Genomic DNA, 17,005 nt, shown 5'->3' with positions numbered 1-17,005 from the left:
CGATGTTTTTTGATACCGGATTTGGTGTATAGAGGCTAGAAGGTTATCCTAGTGTCGTGAAGGCGCGTGCCGACGTGAAATACTTTGCTATGCTCCGGCAGATGGCGCCAGCGCTCGCTGGCGGGTTGCTCTTGCGGGCTCTGACGCGCTTTGCAGCGGGCGCTCGCAAGTGACCGGCGCTTTCCGCCGATTTGCAAGTTCAGAAAACAGGCACGCAATAATCTATGAGGGCTAGTCAACCTTACAATATTGGCCAGTACGCTTATCGTGACGAGCGGTGAAATAAAACTTCGTTTTGGGCTAGTTCGCCCATAGCTGGTTATGATGGCAGCGTAAGAGATGAAGACACACATAAACTAGACGGTGCACTTGTCATGTGTTTCTATGTGCCTTGTCTTCGTCCCTGTTGTGCTGCCATTTTAACCAGAGTGACGGGAGCTACGCAAGCGGCCGTAATAAAATGGGGTTGGTATATTTTTTTTTTTCTACGGGATAAGCGACACTAATCAGCCCACAAGCGTGGAGAGAAAATGGAATGCATTCCGTTTTTCTTGTGCATATAGTTTATTGCAGCTTTACAAAATTGCACACTATGGTCCGCAAAAACGCTGTATGGGGAGCGCTTTCAAAACCTATGTTACAATTTTTTTTATTTTTTTTATTGCACAACGAAGGTAGGTATGTACAAAAGCAGGGAGCATTTTCGCGACTGTCATTCTACTGGCATCGCCTCATTTTCAGGAGCTTCTGTTTTTCTCTTTGAGTGCTCCGTTCCATGTTCTTTGCTTTTGCAAAGAAGTGCAGCCTCGTCAGTGCATAGAACTTTATTATGTTTGTTGTCAAACACCGCCCATGCTCACTGCAACCCATTTCTTTAAGCTTCGCTCCCTGAAGGAAATGCAAAAAGCAGACCATGCTTTAAGCATGAAGCTGATTCCTGCTGAAATACACAGTAAATGTGTCCTCAACTTTACAAACAAGCTCCTCAACAGTTTTGGAAGGGTAGATCAAGCCCCCATGATCAAACTGCCTGGTTAGTATAGAATTTGCATCAGAATCTGCTTGTAGGGGCAAAATACAAAGGCAAGAGGCACACTCTGGGCATGGAAATTTTTTTAAAGACTTTCTGACAACATAACCGGCTATATAATATACTAATCTACTGTCACTGTGCTTTTCGACACAGTTGTCATGATCAAACTGCTTGCCTTGTGTTTTCAACACAGATTCTGCACACTCCAAATTGCCATCATCCAATAGCTCATCAATAATTTCTGTTAGGTGGTCAGCCTTTCGTTTTCCAACATCACTCTTTCGTTTTCCAACGTCTCTCTTGATGTTCCTTGCCCAGGCCTTCAAGCGAACAGGGTCGGATGGAGCGCGGAACAACGACACCTTTTCTATAGACGACTTGTAACCGCCCTTACAAAGGGGAACAAAACATGTCCTCTCTTTTTTTGAAGGCATTATCACAGAAGTTCAACGTCGCATCGCACCAAGCCGCGGCACTACGGTCTCAACGAAAATAAAGGCTGCAACAAAGTGAACTACGTCGTTACACGTGCTACCAAAAACTGACGACGACTTGTGTCTCCATTCCTTCGGCTGGCGTCGGTAACCCGCCACAGGAGCGCAGCGCCCTCTTCGAACTACCCCGCCAAGCATCCAAACTGGTTTCTCCGGCGCTTCGGGAAAGGGCGCCCGCTCCCGACACTAGGATAACCTTCTAGCCTCTATATTTGGTGTGTGCTGCTGGTTGTGTCTGCCATTTCCGAGACCAGTGTTCCCTACCTCGTGTGCAAAATGACAAGCGTGAGTACCGGTAGAGGCGGTAGTACTAAACGCCTTGAGTTAATGCATTACCCTCTCGCGTGTGAGCCAGGCCAGTTAGCATCGTGAAAGCGGTCCCGATCGGCGTTCGCCGCTCATTTCGGGATACAACACAGAGGTCGCTCTCCATGATTGAAGTTATTTCAAATGTATGGCCAAGGACATCAGGGAGTTAACTATGAAACGGGAGATAATCATCCTAGGGGACATGAATGCACATTTGGAATACTTTGACGGGGCGACAGATGCAACAGGGCAGATATTAGTAGATTTTTGTGAGGCCTATGATTTTGTAATGGTTAATACAGAAATTAAATGCGACGGGAAGATAACATGGGAAAGAAATAACTGCCACTCTGAAATCGGCTACTGCCTAATGTCCCACAAACTGTATGAATGGTTAGGAGGTATGAAAATTGATGAGGAAGGTACAAAAAGCCTGGGGAGTGATCACAAACGAATCAAAATCAGTTTTGGATAGACAATACCACTGATAGAAACTAAAGAAAGGAAAGGTATGAGCAAACTGAATGACGGGCAGCTGCAAGAAGTGGCGAAAAACATTGAAAATATAGTATCCAAGCAAACGCAAAGGGCATGGACATACTACGAGTTAATAGGTATTTTTAAACGAGAGCTAGAGAAGGGACAGATTAGGAAACTAGGAAGTAAGCAGGGAAAACATAAACCGAAAAGCTGGTCGGACCGAGCGGTTAAGGAGGCCATAGAGCAACGCAAAGATGCGTGCAGAAAACACAGAGCAGCAAAGAAAAGGGGAGCCCCACCAGAGGAGGTGGAGACAAAATGGGAGAATTACCTTGCAATGAAAAGAGAAGCATTGGCATTAATTCAAGCCAAGATAGCAAAAGTTGGGGTACAGTGGTTGTTAGAGATATGAAAGAAAGACAGAAATGCCTCTACGAAGTTTTGGGAACACATAAAGCAACAGAGTAAGAAGACAGAGGTGGTTGATCACTCACTGACCACACCAGAAGGAACAAAGGTAGAGGGAGAGGAAGCTCAGGAATACATTAGGTTAACAATAGAGGCAGCATTTGCAGAGCCAGAGGGTAGCGAAATGGAGAACAATGACAGCAGCAGGACAGAATTAAAGGAGGAGAACAGAGGGATGACAAGTAAGGAACGGGACAGAATTAAACACAATGTCCCCGTGGGAACAGCGACAGGACCTGATGACATACCTATGAAATTGATAAGCATATTAGGCCAGAAAAGTAAATTAAAATTATGACAACTTATTGAACAAATAGTTGTAGGGGGAGATGTTCCACAAGACTGGAAATCAAGCAGAATGATATTAGTTTACAAAGGTAAGGGAAGAAAGGACAACATTAAATCCTACAGGCCAATAACTGCCACATCAGTCATATACAGAGTAGCAATGCAGATGGTGAAGATGAGTAGAGGAATGGGCAGAATGGGACAAGATCTTGGGAGAGCTGCAGAATGGATTTCAAAGGAACAGAAGGCTAGATGATAATTTATTTGTTATAACACAGTGCATAGAGATAGCGGCAGCCAGGAAGAAACTGCTATGTATAGCTTTTTAGACAAAATTATGGGGTTTTACGTGCCAAAACCACTTTCTGATTATGAGGCACGCCGTAGTGGAGGACTGTGGAAATTTCGACCACTTGGGGTTCTTTAACGTGCCCCTAAATCTAAGTACATGGGTGTTTTCGCATTTCGCCCCCATCGAAATGCGGCCGCCGTGGCCAGGATTCGATCCCGCGACCTCGTGCTCAGCAGCCCAACACCACAGCTTTTTTAGACATTAGAGGAGCCTATGATAATGTAAACCGAGAAAAGTTATGGAGCCAGATGTAGGAATGTGCTGTAGATAGAAAGTTGGTTGGATTCCTACAACAAATTTATACAGATAATGAGGTAGAGATAACATGGAAGGGGGAAACTAGAAAACCAGCTAAAATGAGAAGTGGTCTCAGGTAGGGCTGTTCATTGTCGCCCCTGCTTTTTATGATTTACATGAGCCAAGTGGAAAAGAGGCTAGAAAAGAGCACATTAGGAACCGACATAAGCTATGTGCTGGAAGGGCAGAAGGTAGCTCAAGTACTAGCCGGACTGATGTATGCACATGATATTGTACTGCTTTCTGACACCCGAATAGGGCTACAGGAACTAATGAGGATATGTGGAGAGGAGGGCGAAAAATTGGGACTGCAATTCAGTATAGAGAAGTCTGGGATAATAGTATACAATGAAGAAAGGGGGGAACCATTGGAAATACAAGATTGATCATGTTGAAAAATACAAGTATTTGGGCATATGGGTAAACGAGGGCAAAAAGTACTTGGAAGAACATGAAAAAATTATGATTGAAAAAGTGAAAAGGAACTTAGCTGTAATGAAACGCAAGACACTATGGAACTATAATTGGTACGAGGTGGTTGGAGAGTTATGGAAAGGGGTTATAGTACCTGGCCTCATATTCGGAAATTCAGTACTGTGCATGAAATCGGAAGTTCGGGCATGCATGGGAACAAGACAGTGAAGTGCAGGCAGGTTGGCTTTAGGAGCGCACGGGAACACCCCTAATGAGAGAGTGCAGGGGGACACGGGATGGACATCATTCGAAGGTAGAGAGGCAATAAGCAAGCTAAAATATGAGCAGACTCCCAGCACTGGGGCAAAAAAGGTGGGCGGCAAAAGTTTACAAATATCTATACATGAAAAGTTTGAACACAAAGTGGACACTCAGAACTAGGAAGCTGAGGATTAGATACCTACAGCCGAGGGAGGGGGCCCAACGTGGTTCTAGTGTGGGAAAGGAGATGAAGGAGACCAAAAGAAAAAGGTGGGAAGAAAGAATGCTTGGAAAGCCATTGCTAGCTATGTATAGGACACAAAAACAGGAGATAAAGAGAGAGCTTTTATTTGATAACTCACGGGGCAGCTCACTATTATTCGAAGCTAGGATGGGGGTTTTGAAAACGAAAACATACAGGGCTAAATTTGAAGACGTCGACCTTTTATGCACAGCTTGCGGACCCGAAATTGAGACCACAGAGCATATAGTGCTGAGATGCACAGAACTTTGTTCAACTCTGGCTGAGAGAACCGTGACAGATATGGAAGGGGCATTAGGTTTTCCCAGGGAACGAGGGCAAATAGACGAGAAAAGAGGCAGTAACGAAGGGGAAACTGGAGGATTGGTGGAGGAAATCAAGGGAGAGATAATACCATAAATCGGGGAGCTAATGTTTTCTATACTATTTTAGATATTTATTTTGGGGGGAGGAGGGGAGTGAAAACTAGTTTAAGGAGAAGGGGATATAAAGAAAAAAAAATAGGAGGGGCAGCAAAAGGCTAGGCGGCGCCAGCTGCCACCCGTTACAAAGGGTGTAGCTGCCATCCATCCATCGTTTATGGTGAGGATGGAGAGGGCGCTAAAAGGAAGTAATATCAGGTTTAATCTCTCATACGAACAGGCGGGTACAGTAGTAGAGCAGCAGCTCCCAGGTTTATTTTATGCAGACGACATTGTGTTGCTAGCTAACAAGCAAAGTGATTTGCAACATCTGCCTAATATCTGGACAGGAAGGCAACAATTTAGGTTTGAAATTTAATGTTAGAAAATCAGGAGTAATGTTATTCAATGAAAACAGTGAACAGACAGTGGAGATACAGGACCAGGAAATACTTCAGGTAGCAGAATTTAAATACCTTGATATATGAATAAACGAAGGCAATAGATATATGGAAACACAGGCAAAAATAACTGAAGGGGAAGAGAAATGGCAGCCATAATGAAGCACAAAGCGCTATGGGGATACAATAAGTATGAGGTATGTGGAAAGGTGTAATGGTTCCAGGACTAACTTTTGGAAATGTGGTTGTTTGCTTTAAATCAGGGGTACAATCAGGACTCGATGGGAACCAAAGGTCAGTGAGTCGCCTCGCGTTGGGCACTCACGGGAAGACTACAAATGAAGCTATGTAGGGTGATATGGGCTGGACTAGTATTGAAGTGAGGGAAGCTCACAGTAAAAGTGAGTATGAAGAAGGCCTGAGGAATATGGAAGAAAGTAAATGGGCTAGGAGAGTGTTCAAGTATCTGTACAGGAAAAACATTGATTCACAGTGGAGGAAAAAAACTATAAAGCTTACCAGCAAGTATGCGGCCTGTAGGGTGGGCAACACAAAGCAGAAAGTCAGAGAGGCTGAAATAATCTCATGGGTGGTGGCAATGAAAAGAAACCTGCCATGAGTAACTACTTAAGAAGAAAAAAACGAAATCAGGAAAGAAACAATTTATGATAACTCAAAGGGAAGCACATTACTTTTCGAAGCGAGATCAGGATGCCTTAAAACATGCACCTATAATGCGAGATATAAGAAGGAAGAAGAAGCATGTGCTTGCTGCGGTAAAGCTGGGGAAACTATGGAGCATGTTTTATTAGAAAGTGAAGATGTCTGCCCAGCGGTCGATTTAGGAACCACTGGCCTTGAAGCCCTTGGGTTCAGCGGGAGCAGTGGAAAAGTAAACATGTCTGCAATCGGCATTAGTAAGAGGTGATTGGAGGACTGGTGGAAGAAAAGTAGGAAAACGACAAAAAACGGAGTCTTACAAAAGCACAGTTCGCAATAGGGGATCAGAAAATTTGGGTGTGGTAGTTCATAGCGTTTTTTCTTTATTATTATTTAACCTAGGTAGGACATTAGGCAGTATAATAGCAAGAGCTTGGTGACGTAACCCACCGCCCCGCCGTTCCAAAGGGGACACTCATAACATCCATCCATCCATTCAGAAAATCTGCCCTTGACATGCTGAGAAAACGACAAATTCCCAGAGAAATAATGTGAAACTTATCAGACGATCTTACTGCAAATATAATGCAACGGGAGAAAAAACAACTTTATTAAGCAAGTTGATGGCATGCTGGTGTATGTTAGGGAAAAGGGGGGATGGGGGAACAGAATCAAGTTGAATCATTAGGCCCCTTCCCAGTAAAAAAGAATCAGTTGGCGACAGTACTTCGTGAAGAGGCTGAATTTCAATTTAGCAAAATTCTTTGTCTAACGAAGTAAAGTGCCGATCTTACCGAACTCTTTTTATCGAAATATAACTGTATTGTCGTCCAATTGCACGTGTTGCAACACTTATTCATGAGTATTTAAGTTTTGAAGGAAGTGCTAAAAATTATTTTCTGATTTCGTGCCTTCATTGCTGCAACTACGGTGCCAGCAGTTCTGCAGTTTGCAGTGGAGTTTATTTCTCTAGTGACATATGTGAAAATTCATCTGAAGCAGGCTACCCTGTACAAAATGTTAACATGCGAGGAGATATAGAACTCCCCTGCTTGTTTTGATCTCTAGTGATGCCTCCGCCTGCCAATCACTATTATCCCAAAATCCTTTGCAAGGAAGCTACAAAGAATGAAATGTTCTCATTCTGCTGGAAGGACATTAATGCAGAGTCAACAGATTGGCAGTTCAGGATTGTGCCTCTCAGCCATTCTGCTCTCACATCAGTGGAGAATACTTATCTTGGAGAGCAGAGTGGTGCCAGCAGCTGCCACGGCTGTCCAACACCCGCTTAACATCTGTCTATTGGATAGAGCTGCCATCTGTACCTTCATACAAAAGCATGTAGCTTTCCCAGTTGTGAAAGTGGTACTAAATGAAGTTCTTTTCATTGGCATGTAATGACAATGATTGTAGATCTCTGCTTGTCCTCATTGTGACTGTATGGTGCTGATATCCCTTTGATTCAATGTTAGCGTAAGGCCTATAATGGGGCAGCCAAAATATATGTTTTAGAAAAGCTGGACGAAGAAGCTAAAGTCTTGTTTTAGTAGAAAGCGGTGGCCCATTCCATCTGCATGTTCTCTACACTGATTTCAGGTACACTTTTAGGCAGGCTTTTTGTAGCTTGAGTAGCATCCATGACACCTTTTGTGCAATTAGTTCTGCAGACTTGCTTTTCTTAAGTATGGTAATTCTTTAATTCAATCAGATATTCTGTCATTCTTGAAGGGGAGAGAGTACAAAATATGATCATAGCCCTTGCGAGAACAAATTTTCAAGTAAGTCAACCATAGTACTGTGAGAGAGTTGATGGCGGACTCTGTCCCTGTTCTTAGTTTTCTTAGAGCTCAGTATCCTTTTTTCTTCTTTTTGATATTCATCTGTAGCAAGGCTTTTAAAGTGATAGCTTTCCTTGCCTCTTCCCCCCACTTTACGGTTTGTTTCTGGCCATTTATGGTCAGCTTGGCTCACTGGCTCAAATAAACAAAGACGTTCGTTGGTTAGCTTAAAACTGTGGCCCCCAGCAACAGAAGCTCAATGCTCTACCTATTAAACCATGGATGCCTGCTTGAAGAGGGGGAAATAAACTCATGCAATCAGCATTTTCGTGTCACACAGCAGCACTTTATAAAACATCAGTGTGCATATCTTCCTGATGGTGACGGAGGAAGAAGTTATGGGATGCAGTCGTGCATGAAATTACGCTCTGATGTGGTACTTTTTTTCAACAGTCCTAATACGAACACTTGTAAAGCTGCGTACTTGCTGACCAGTATCCCGTAGTAGTTATGAGCCATTCTCGGGGCAACTAGAAATACACTGCACGTCTCCTAGTATACTGTTAGGCTTTGGCAGGTTTCTGCAAAGTCAAGGTTACGCACATTGTGTCGTATAATTGAGGAAGTCTTTATGCTGTATAAGTGTACCGCTTTCTGTGTAAGGTCTATTATGGTGGTTGAGGAGCACGTTAGTCACTCAAGTTTGCAGTGGTCTCTTGTAATGCACAAGCTATTACTTTCAAAGATATCAGTCTACGGTTCAATCTGCCAAGATCTTTTTTTTTTAAATATCAGCAGTCAAAGCAGTTTGATTAATCCTAAAACGAATGAGAGGAGTAACAAAGTTAGTCGGAAGATTAGGTCCTTTTTTAAGCATTTCTTCAGTCATACAAATGAGGTCCATATGCTGACTCTTCAAAGATCATCCATATTCTTGTAGTTGTTGACTTACTACAAACAGCGTAATGTGGAATATAATGAATACAAGACATGGCGCACCACTTCTGTCCGGTCTACATTCAGCAAGGCATGTTCTCATATAAATTTTAATGGTTGAGCCATATTCCGCACCAAAATCCCTATTAAACTTTAATTTTTTTCCCCACAGAGATGCACTCACTTTAAAGCTTTTCTTTGATTGCTGTCTAGCTACTCACAATCTTCTTTCCATGAGAAGGCTACCTTATAGCGACCACCGTCAAATCCAACTTTGCTTTGAAACAGTTCAAGGACTGATAAAAAGCATTGAGCTTTTCTAAACTGTCCTCTTCTGTCAAAATTCCGATGCTATCAAATTCCCAGAACTTTTGCCGTGCTTGGTGTCAGCACCCGGCGCACCTGGGCCACCAGCATCCATGACACCGCAACCGTCAGTCGTCTTGACCCATCTGCGCGACCCCGGGCACCTTCTCTGTTAACGGCACCAACTAAGTCAACTTCGAAGAATGGCTTGGCATATACGAATGCGTCACTGCACACAACCGTTGAGACCCGACATTGATACTCGCAAGGCCTGGTCGTCTGTCAGCATGGTAGGACGGCCGAGTACAAGCCCGCTGTGGAGTTCAGCAATACCCACACTTTATCACATCACATGGGAGTGCAATACCAATAAGGCATTCCACAAAATAGAAAATCCGAGTGCGGAGCAGTGGAAGAGCGTGCTCTCCAGCGGCGACCCTAGCCTCCAATGGAGGCTGGTGGATCATGCCCGATGAGCAGCCACGCTCAGTGGTGCCCTGGAATAGGGGCGCCAACCATGCAGGCCGGTGATCGTCATCAACCAATAGAAGATGAAGACATACGGCCCGACCGCTGAATTACTCTTTCTAGAACAATAAAGTTTACTTCCTCCTCCTCCTCCTCCTCCTCCTCCTCCGTCTTTTGCAATACCCAGCACCTCCACCAAAAATGAAATGGGCAAAGATATAAGGTTAAATGGGACTGTGATTCTGCAGAAGATATGGCTGGTAAAACCGGTATGGCCGAACATTAGGTTAGCCCTACTACGTCATCTCTTTCATCACGTTGGTGATTGTCGTCTTTGTCCCTCCCGTGGCACCGTGAGATAATGTTCCATAATTTTACAGCACATACACATCAACAATATCAGTTGGTAGTTTTCAGCCATGTTTTTCTTGACGTCTTTGAAGATTGGGATGACTGGCAGTTTCCAATCTTGTGGAATCTGACCAGTCATTAAAGATTGATGAAAAATATGGAATAAGAACCTGCTCAGAGACAGTATTTATTAGTAATTTAAGTTAATATTCTCAGTACCTACTGACGATGAAACTTTCCAATTATTAAGTGATGAACAATACTATCAATAAACACCCTTATACTGTGATGTATGCAAAGGGTTGACCATTATTTTAAAAGCTAGGTTCTTTTTATCCCGAATGCCTTATTCATGTGCATAACTGGCGTCAGCTATCTTAATTGCTTATTTCAGTTAAAATTGCATTATATGGTTTTGTGCCAAATTTGCCTTGAATAATCTAAATGAAAGATTGACGTAGGTTCAACACTGTGCCAGAAGTGCTAGCTGCTGTGCAAAATCAGCTTCTTGCTGGTGCTCAAATCTACACCAGAAGATTAAATGGCTGTTTCATCACTGCACAAGGTACTTTACGTTTTCTAGTCAACGCAGCATAAACTAAGCTCCACTGCCTCGAGTATACTCTAGCACTCCAACTGGTACTCTAAAGGACTGCTTCGTGGTTTCAATTCAAAGTTGTAGGGAACGGATGGGTTTTGTAAGCAATAAGTGACTCATCGTAAGAACAGTAAGTGCCATTGGGAGAGATGTGTGCCGTATCATTGAATGAATGCTGCTGCAGGCCACAGCGGAACATATATTGGCTTGGCTCTTGGTCTTGCACAAGAACATATCCTCTGCGAAACTGCCGGTCAAGTATTTGCAAAGTATATACTATTGGGGCTGTACAGCATATTGTGTGTCCACCCATTCATTATTAAATACACATGCTTCCAACACTGCGGGTGCATCCCCTAAATGTGCAAAATCATTGTCTTGTCTCACTGACCCAACTTTGCAGCAATGGGTTAAAGCATGTGATCTGTTGGCACCCTAAACAATACTTAGATGAAGACAACATGCTGTTTGGAGTCCAGCTGGGTTTTATGGAAGGCTTTTGCTGTCACTCAGCTTATTGCCTCTTATCACTACTTAGCAGTTAATAACAGGGAACAAATAGAGGCAGTATTTTTAGATTTTACCAACATCTTTGATTAAATGCCTGAACATAAAGCTTCATGTAAGCTTTACGCAGTCGAATAGACACCAAATCTATGCATTTTATCAGAGCCTATATTGAAAACCGTGTTCAGTACGTCAAAGTTGGCAATCGTATTTGAGGCATTTCCTTTCATGTCGGATGTAGCATAAGATAGGGGTCATTCTTGGGACCTTTTCTTTTCCTAATAGTCACCGACAAAGCAAAGATGGTTGGATATATTGTACACAGTAGTTAAATCGCAAGCTGATGAAACTAAGCTCAGCAATAACCTTGATAAGATTTGCCACTGGTGTGAAGGGTAGAAAATGAGCTTAAACATTAATTAGTGCTTTGTTATGAAGATAAGCAGCAAGGAGACACCTTTACACTTTCCCTATTTTATTGGCAACACCTAACAATGTTTCTACCTATTAGTACCTTCAGGTAATTCTAACATCTGAGGTGGGACAAGCATATTGAAAACATTTGCATCAGCGCTCTCAGAAGTTTATGGACCTTTGTCGCAATTTGAAAGAAGCCCTTATACAGGTAAAGATATAGGGGCGTTCGCTATGCTGTCAGACCTAGCTATGAATGTGCATAAGCTTTGCGGGATCCATATGCCAATAAACTATTGTTAAATTAAAATTTTTACAGCAAATAGCAGTTAGGTTCATCTGCAATTTCTGCAGAAAAACTGATAGTATGTCGCAGATGCTGAGTACTCTCCGTCTTGAATAGCTACAGGGAAGACATGCTAGACAGGCTACAACTCTTGCATTTAGTGTGCAACAGAGTCCAGCATTTTGAAATAATTTTACCTGTTTCCTCCTCGTGCCAGCATTCGTCAGTACCACAGTAGAATGATGCAGGACCTATGTGCTGTGAATAATGCTTCTAGATGTTAATTTTTTTCTAAAACAAAGAATGTAATAAATAGCCTAAGAGTGTTGTTGAAATTAGATATGTTGTCATATTTGTGATTTGTTTTGTTTGGCTATAATATTGTTTTTCAATGTTTGTGTTTTTTGTCCCTTGATAACATTTTCTGTATATTCATTCCTCCTTGGACTCAAGTGAGCAGGCAGCATATATAAATAAAATTTCAGAAAGGTAACTATCTACTGCAACAGACAATACCATGAAACCTAAGTTGAGATGAACTGCTGCTGTTCTTAATTTAGTCATCAGGCCCATGATTGTATTACTGAATGTGTTGGCTGTTGCACTTGACTGCAATGGCAGCTGGTACTAATACCATGCTCCTAGTCTTCTCACTTTATCTTAAAGATAAAATGATTTAAGCAAAAATTTGTGCACATTTTATAAATTTGCCCATTGAACAATCATAAAAATATATTTTCTAAATCAGAATGGTTAACCTGCTGTGCTCTGATTTGTTCTGAAATCACCGCAAAGACATTGAATGAAGAAAAGGCTGGTCTTTACCACTACCATCTATGTAATTTCATTTCTTCGGCATTATATAATTACATTTTTATTTTTAAGTGAAAAGCATTACTTGGGTAACCTGTCTTGTTTTCTTGGTGCAGCATTGAAGCGTTCCAGCTGTCCAGCAAATGCAGATGGTGCAGTTACACGAAGGATACCGCCACCACTGTAACTCCTGTGTCTTTGAGATGGATAAACTGTGATCTGAAGTGCTCACCAGGATCCATGCAGGCCACAGTGTGTTTGAATTCCATTTGTGCCCTCAAAGCTTCTCACGAACGTTCAAGCTGAAGCAACACCTGCACACTCACATGGCCAAAAGGCTATTTCAGTGCCCTTCGTGCCCTCAGAGCTTTTCACAAAAAGTTAACGTAAAGCAACACCTGTGCATCCACAAAAGTGAAATGCCATTTCATTGCCATTTATGCCCTCAGAGCTTCTCACGAACGAGTGCTCTCAAAGATCACCTGTGTATCCACACAGGCGAGAGGCCATTTCAGTGCCCTTCATGCCTTCAAGGCTTCTCACAAAAGATTCATCTGAACCAGCACCTGCGCACCCACACAGGCGAGAGGCCATTTCAGTGCCCATTGTGTCCTATAAGCTTCTCACGAAAGGGTACTCTGAACCAGCACATGCACACACACACTGGCGAGAGGCCATTTCAATGTCCTGTGTGCCCTCAAAGCTTCTCAATACAGAGTAATCTGAGCTCGCACCTGCTCACCCATTCAGGCGAGAGACCATTTCAGTGCCCTGTGTGCCCTCAAAGTTTCTCACGAAAGTGTAATCTGAACTCTCATCTGCGCACCCACACAGGCGAGAAGCCATTTCAGTGCCCTTCATGCCCTCAGAGTTTCTCACAAAAGGGTACTCTAAACAACCACCTGCGCACCCACACAGGCGAGAAGCCATTTCAATGCCCTTCATGCCTTCGAAGTTTCTCACAGAAGAGTGATCTGAACCGACACCTGCGCACCCACACAGGCGAAAAGCCATTTCAGTGCCCTTTGTGCCCTCGGAGATTATCACAGAAGAGTGAGTTGAAACAGCACCTGTGCACACACACAGGCGAGAAGCCATTTCAATGCCCTTCGTGCCCTCAGAGCTTCTCACATAAGAGTACTCTGAACCAACACCTACGCACCCACACAGGCGAGAAGCCATTCCAGTGCCCTTCATGCCCCCAGAGATTCTCGTTTAAGAATGTTCTGAACCGACACCTACGCACCCACACAGGAGAGAAGCCATTTAAGTGCCCTTTATGCCCTCAGAGGTTTTCACACAAGAGTAACCTGAACCGGCACATGTGCACCCACACAGGCGAGAAGCCATTTCAATGCCCTTCGTGCCCTAAGAGATTCTTACAAAAGTGTACTCTGAAAGAACACCTATGCACCCACACAGGCGAGAAACCATTTCAATGCCCTTCATGCCCTCAGAGATTCTTGTATAAGAATGTTCTAAACCGACACCTGCACACCCATACAGGAGAAGCTATTTCAGTGCCCTTTATGCCCCCAAAGCTTCTCACAAAAGTCTATATGGAAGGTTCACCTGGACTTCCACTAATGTGAGAGGCTGTTTAAGGGCCATTCATGTCCTGAGAACTTCTTGTGGAAGTCTGTATTAAACCAAAAGCCTCGCATCCATGTAGGCGGGCAGCCATTTCAGTGCCCTGCATGCCCTCAGCAATCCTCAAAAGTCCTTACTGAAGGATCACGTATGCATCCACTCAGCGAGAGGCCATGTCAGTGCTTTTCACGTACTCAGAGGTACTCGTAGAAGTTTGCACTGAACTTCACTTCCACTAATGTGAGAGGCTGATTCAGGGCCCTTCATATCCTGAGAACTTGTCATGGAAGTCTGCACTGAACCGACACCTGCTCGTCCACACAAAGTCCGTGGTGAAGGATCACCTGTGTATCCACTCAGGGAGATGCCATGTCAGGGCTCTTCATGTCCTCAGAGTTACTTGCAGAAGTTTGCACTGAACTGACACATGCACAACCCACATGAGCGAGAGGCTGTTTCAGTGCCACTTAAGCTGTCAAACCGTCGGACACCAAAGCCACCTCAATAGGCACCTTGCCACCACAAGTGCACCTGACACATGTGGTGCAGCAGTGCTGAGTTGTGTGCACTCCTCATTGTTCCTTCTTGCTTTTCATGTTTTCCTTAGTTTTTTTCATGGAATCTCAGTGTATGTGACGCCTGTAGTTCTATAGTAGCATGAATCATTGTAAGTCTTCACTTTTCATTATTATGATGTTTAAGCTCTTTGTCTTGCAGACAAGCACTTCTTTCTGCATTCAAGCATTTAACTGCTCTTTACTGAAGAGTTGTGCGAGTTCGTTTCAGTGCACTAAATAAAATTTGGGATTGGGTTTTGCTAATTATTGATATTTCAGTGCTTGCACTAATATCATGTAATGTTTCAATTCATTCGCATTTATTGTGCTGAACAGTTCAAGAGAATTTGAGTGGCTATTTGCTATTGCTATGTAATGCAGTTAAAACAACCTTATCTTAGGAATTGAAATTATGCAATTATGTGCTTTTTTGATTCCTGTTATGATTGAACTGGTTTCAGTAATGCTAAATGCACTGGTATAAAATTTTTTGCTCGTAAAGATCTGTGCAGACCTTTGAGAACCTTGAAAATTGCTTCATAATAAAACATTGTTTTCATGAATTGAAGGCCCTTTAATTTTTATGCATCCTTAACCCTTTCAGTGTCGTTTCTTCCCCCCAGATAATATAGAAAAACAACTTATTTTAGGTTATTTGGAAGGGAAGGAATGACATGAATAATGGCACGTCCATTCTTCGTATGGTCCTCATACTCTTGTTTGAGTTTTCTATAACCTGCTCAAAAGAGGTTTGTTAAATGAGAAAGACAGTCATTCTAGATGCACTGCTTGACCAAGTGTTTGCTGTGGTTGTGTGCATAACAATAAAAAAGGCAAGCAACGGAAATAAACACAATGATCTAGTCCTCACCTTAACCTAATGTGTTTGCATGAGAGAGTCAGCTTAGCTTTCCTCAGCTGTCCAGTCAGCCCATTCATTCTGAACTCAAGTAGATGTTTCAAAAGGCAGCGATATGGACATAGCTCGCATTCCTGTCATGGGAAAATTGAATGTGCAAAGTGCACAAAACAATATAAATAGAACTGTGTTAATGCATTCACAAAGTGCCATAACTGCAGCAGTCTGCATGCAGCCTAATCCAGATCATGTGTAATGTTAAAAAAGGTAACTTGAAAGAGCGTAGGTTAGGGCGTCTTGGTATTCCATAACTGAGGTTTTTTAGCGCATGAAAAGGGACGAAAGACAGTGGCAAGACGCGGACACAGCACTAACTTCCAACAATTGTTTTATTCCACGAAGCTGTACACACATATATGTAGGTAACACACACCACCGTACGCATGCGCATATGTACTGATTTTTAATCAAATGAGACAGCAACGAGACATGTGTAATGGAAATTTAAGATGATATCAAAGATGAAAGAACGACCATGCATAGCCAAAAAATTTTTTTTTGCAATTGCAAGATTTAAATGGTCATCTCGATCAGACCACCCCCTGCGTCTCGTTTAAAAAATTGAATTCCTTTTTTGAAAGATCGATTGAAGGTGCGCTAACACAAGCGCTCCCTAAACTAGTGATCTTCGCCGCTTCAATAATCTCACGTGTTGTTTGCGCTGCACTTCTTCCTATCACTGTACACTGTTCACTGCAGAAAGCATGGGTGCAGTCCCATTTATAAACAGTGCACCTTGCGTTCCTTGGAATAGGGTCACGGCTCGGAGTGTGTAACAGCCTGCTTTTCATCCTTCTTGGGAATAAGGTTGAACTTTGACAGCATCTGGACTTCTGAGGTTGGTCCATTCGGGTGTGGCACTCTGTGGTACATGAGCAGCCATTGAGCGAGCTGATCGAAGCTTGAGGTTTTCTCCTTTCCTCTTTTTGAGGCCACCCTTCAGTGTGTGGACTTGCCGTTCTACCAAGCCACCTGATGCTGAATGGAAAGGAGCAGTTTGGATTCCAGTTCCTGTCAGAATACGCTTTTGTGATTTCTATTTCTTGTTACGTATATTGTTGCTGCAAGACATATATATATATGTGTGTGTGTGTGTGTGTGTGTGTGTGTGTGTGTGTGTGTGTGTGTGTGTGTGTGTGTGTGTGTGTGTGTGTGTGCGTGCGTGCGTGCGTGCGTGTGTGTGTGTGTGTGTGTGTGTGTGTGTGTGTTACGGGGATGTCGGGAGTATAGAAGATTGCATTTATAATATATATACAAAATGAGTCAGATTAGAAAAGATGGCTGACCAACAACTACACGCAGCAGCCAGCGCCCCGCGATCTTCTTCCTCTCTCTCTTCTTTCATCCTTCCGTAACAGGACC

At 43.1% G+C, this 17,005-nt stretch overlaps 1 protein-coding gene across 2 annotated transcripts; it reads left to right on the top strand.

The window, feature by feature from the left end:
• The first annotated feature begins 1,618 nt into the window (after positions 1-1,618).
• On the top strand, positions 1,619-15,431 carry LOC142579755 (uncharacterized). 2 transcript variants are annotated; one of them, XR_012827440.1, is made up of 2 exons: positions 1,619-1,812; positions 9,201-9,757. XR_012827440.1 is itself a non-coding variant. In XM_075690300.1 (2 exons), the coding sequence occupies exon 2, from the start codon at positions 12,904-12,906 to the stop codon at positions 14,167-14,169; it is 1,266 nt and encodes a 421-aa protein (XP_075546415.1). In that variant the 5' UTR covers positions 1,624-1,812; positions 12,694-12,903; the 3' UTR covers positions 14,170-15,431. The 2 variants fall into 2 exon arrangements, 1 of the variants encoding a protein (XP_075546415.1); XM_075690300.1 differs by lacking the exon at positions 9,201-9,757 and adding an exon at positions 12,694-15,431 and having other exon boundaries at positions 1,624-1,812.
• Positions 15,432-17,005: the final 1,574 nt, after the last annotated feature.

This window comes from Dermacentor variabilis, chromosome 4 (assembly GCF_050947875.1).
Source record: "Dermacentor variabilis isolate Ectoservices chromosome 4, ASM5094787v1, whole genome shotgun sequence".
Taxonomy (NCBI): Eukaryota; Metazoa; Arthropoda; class Arachnida; order Ixodida; family Ixodidae; genus Dermacentor; species Dermacentor variabilis.
The sequence above is the reverse complement of the archived record's forward strand: the minus strand, read 5'-3'. Positions and strand labels throughout refer to the sequence as shown.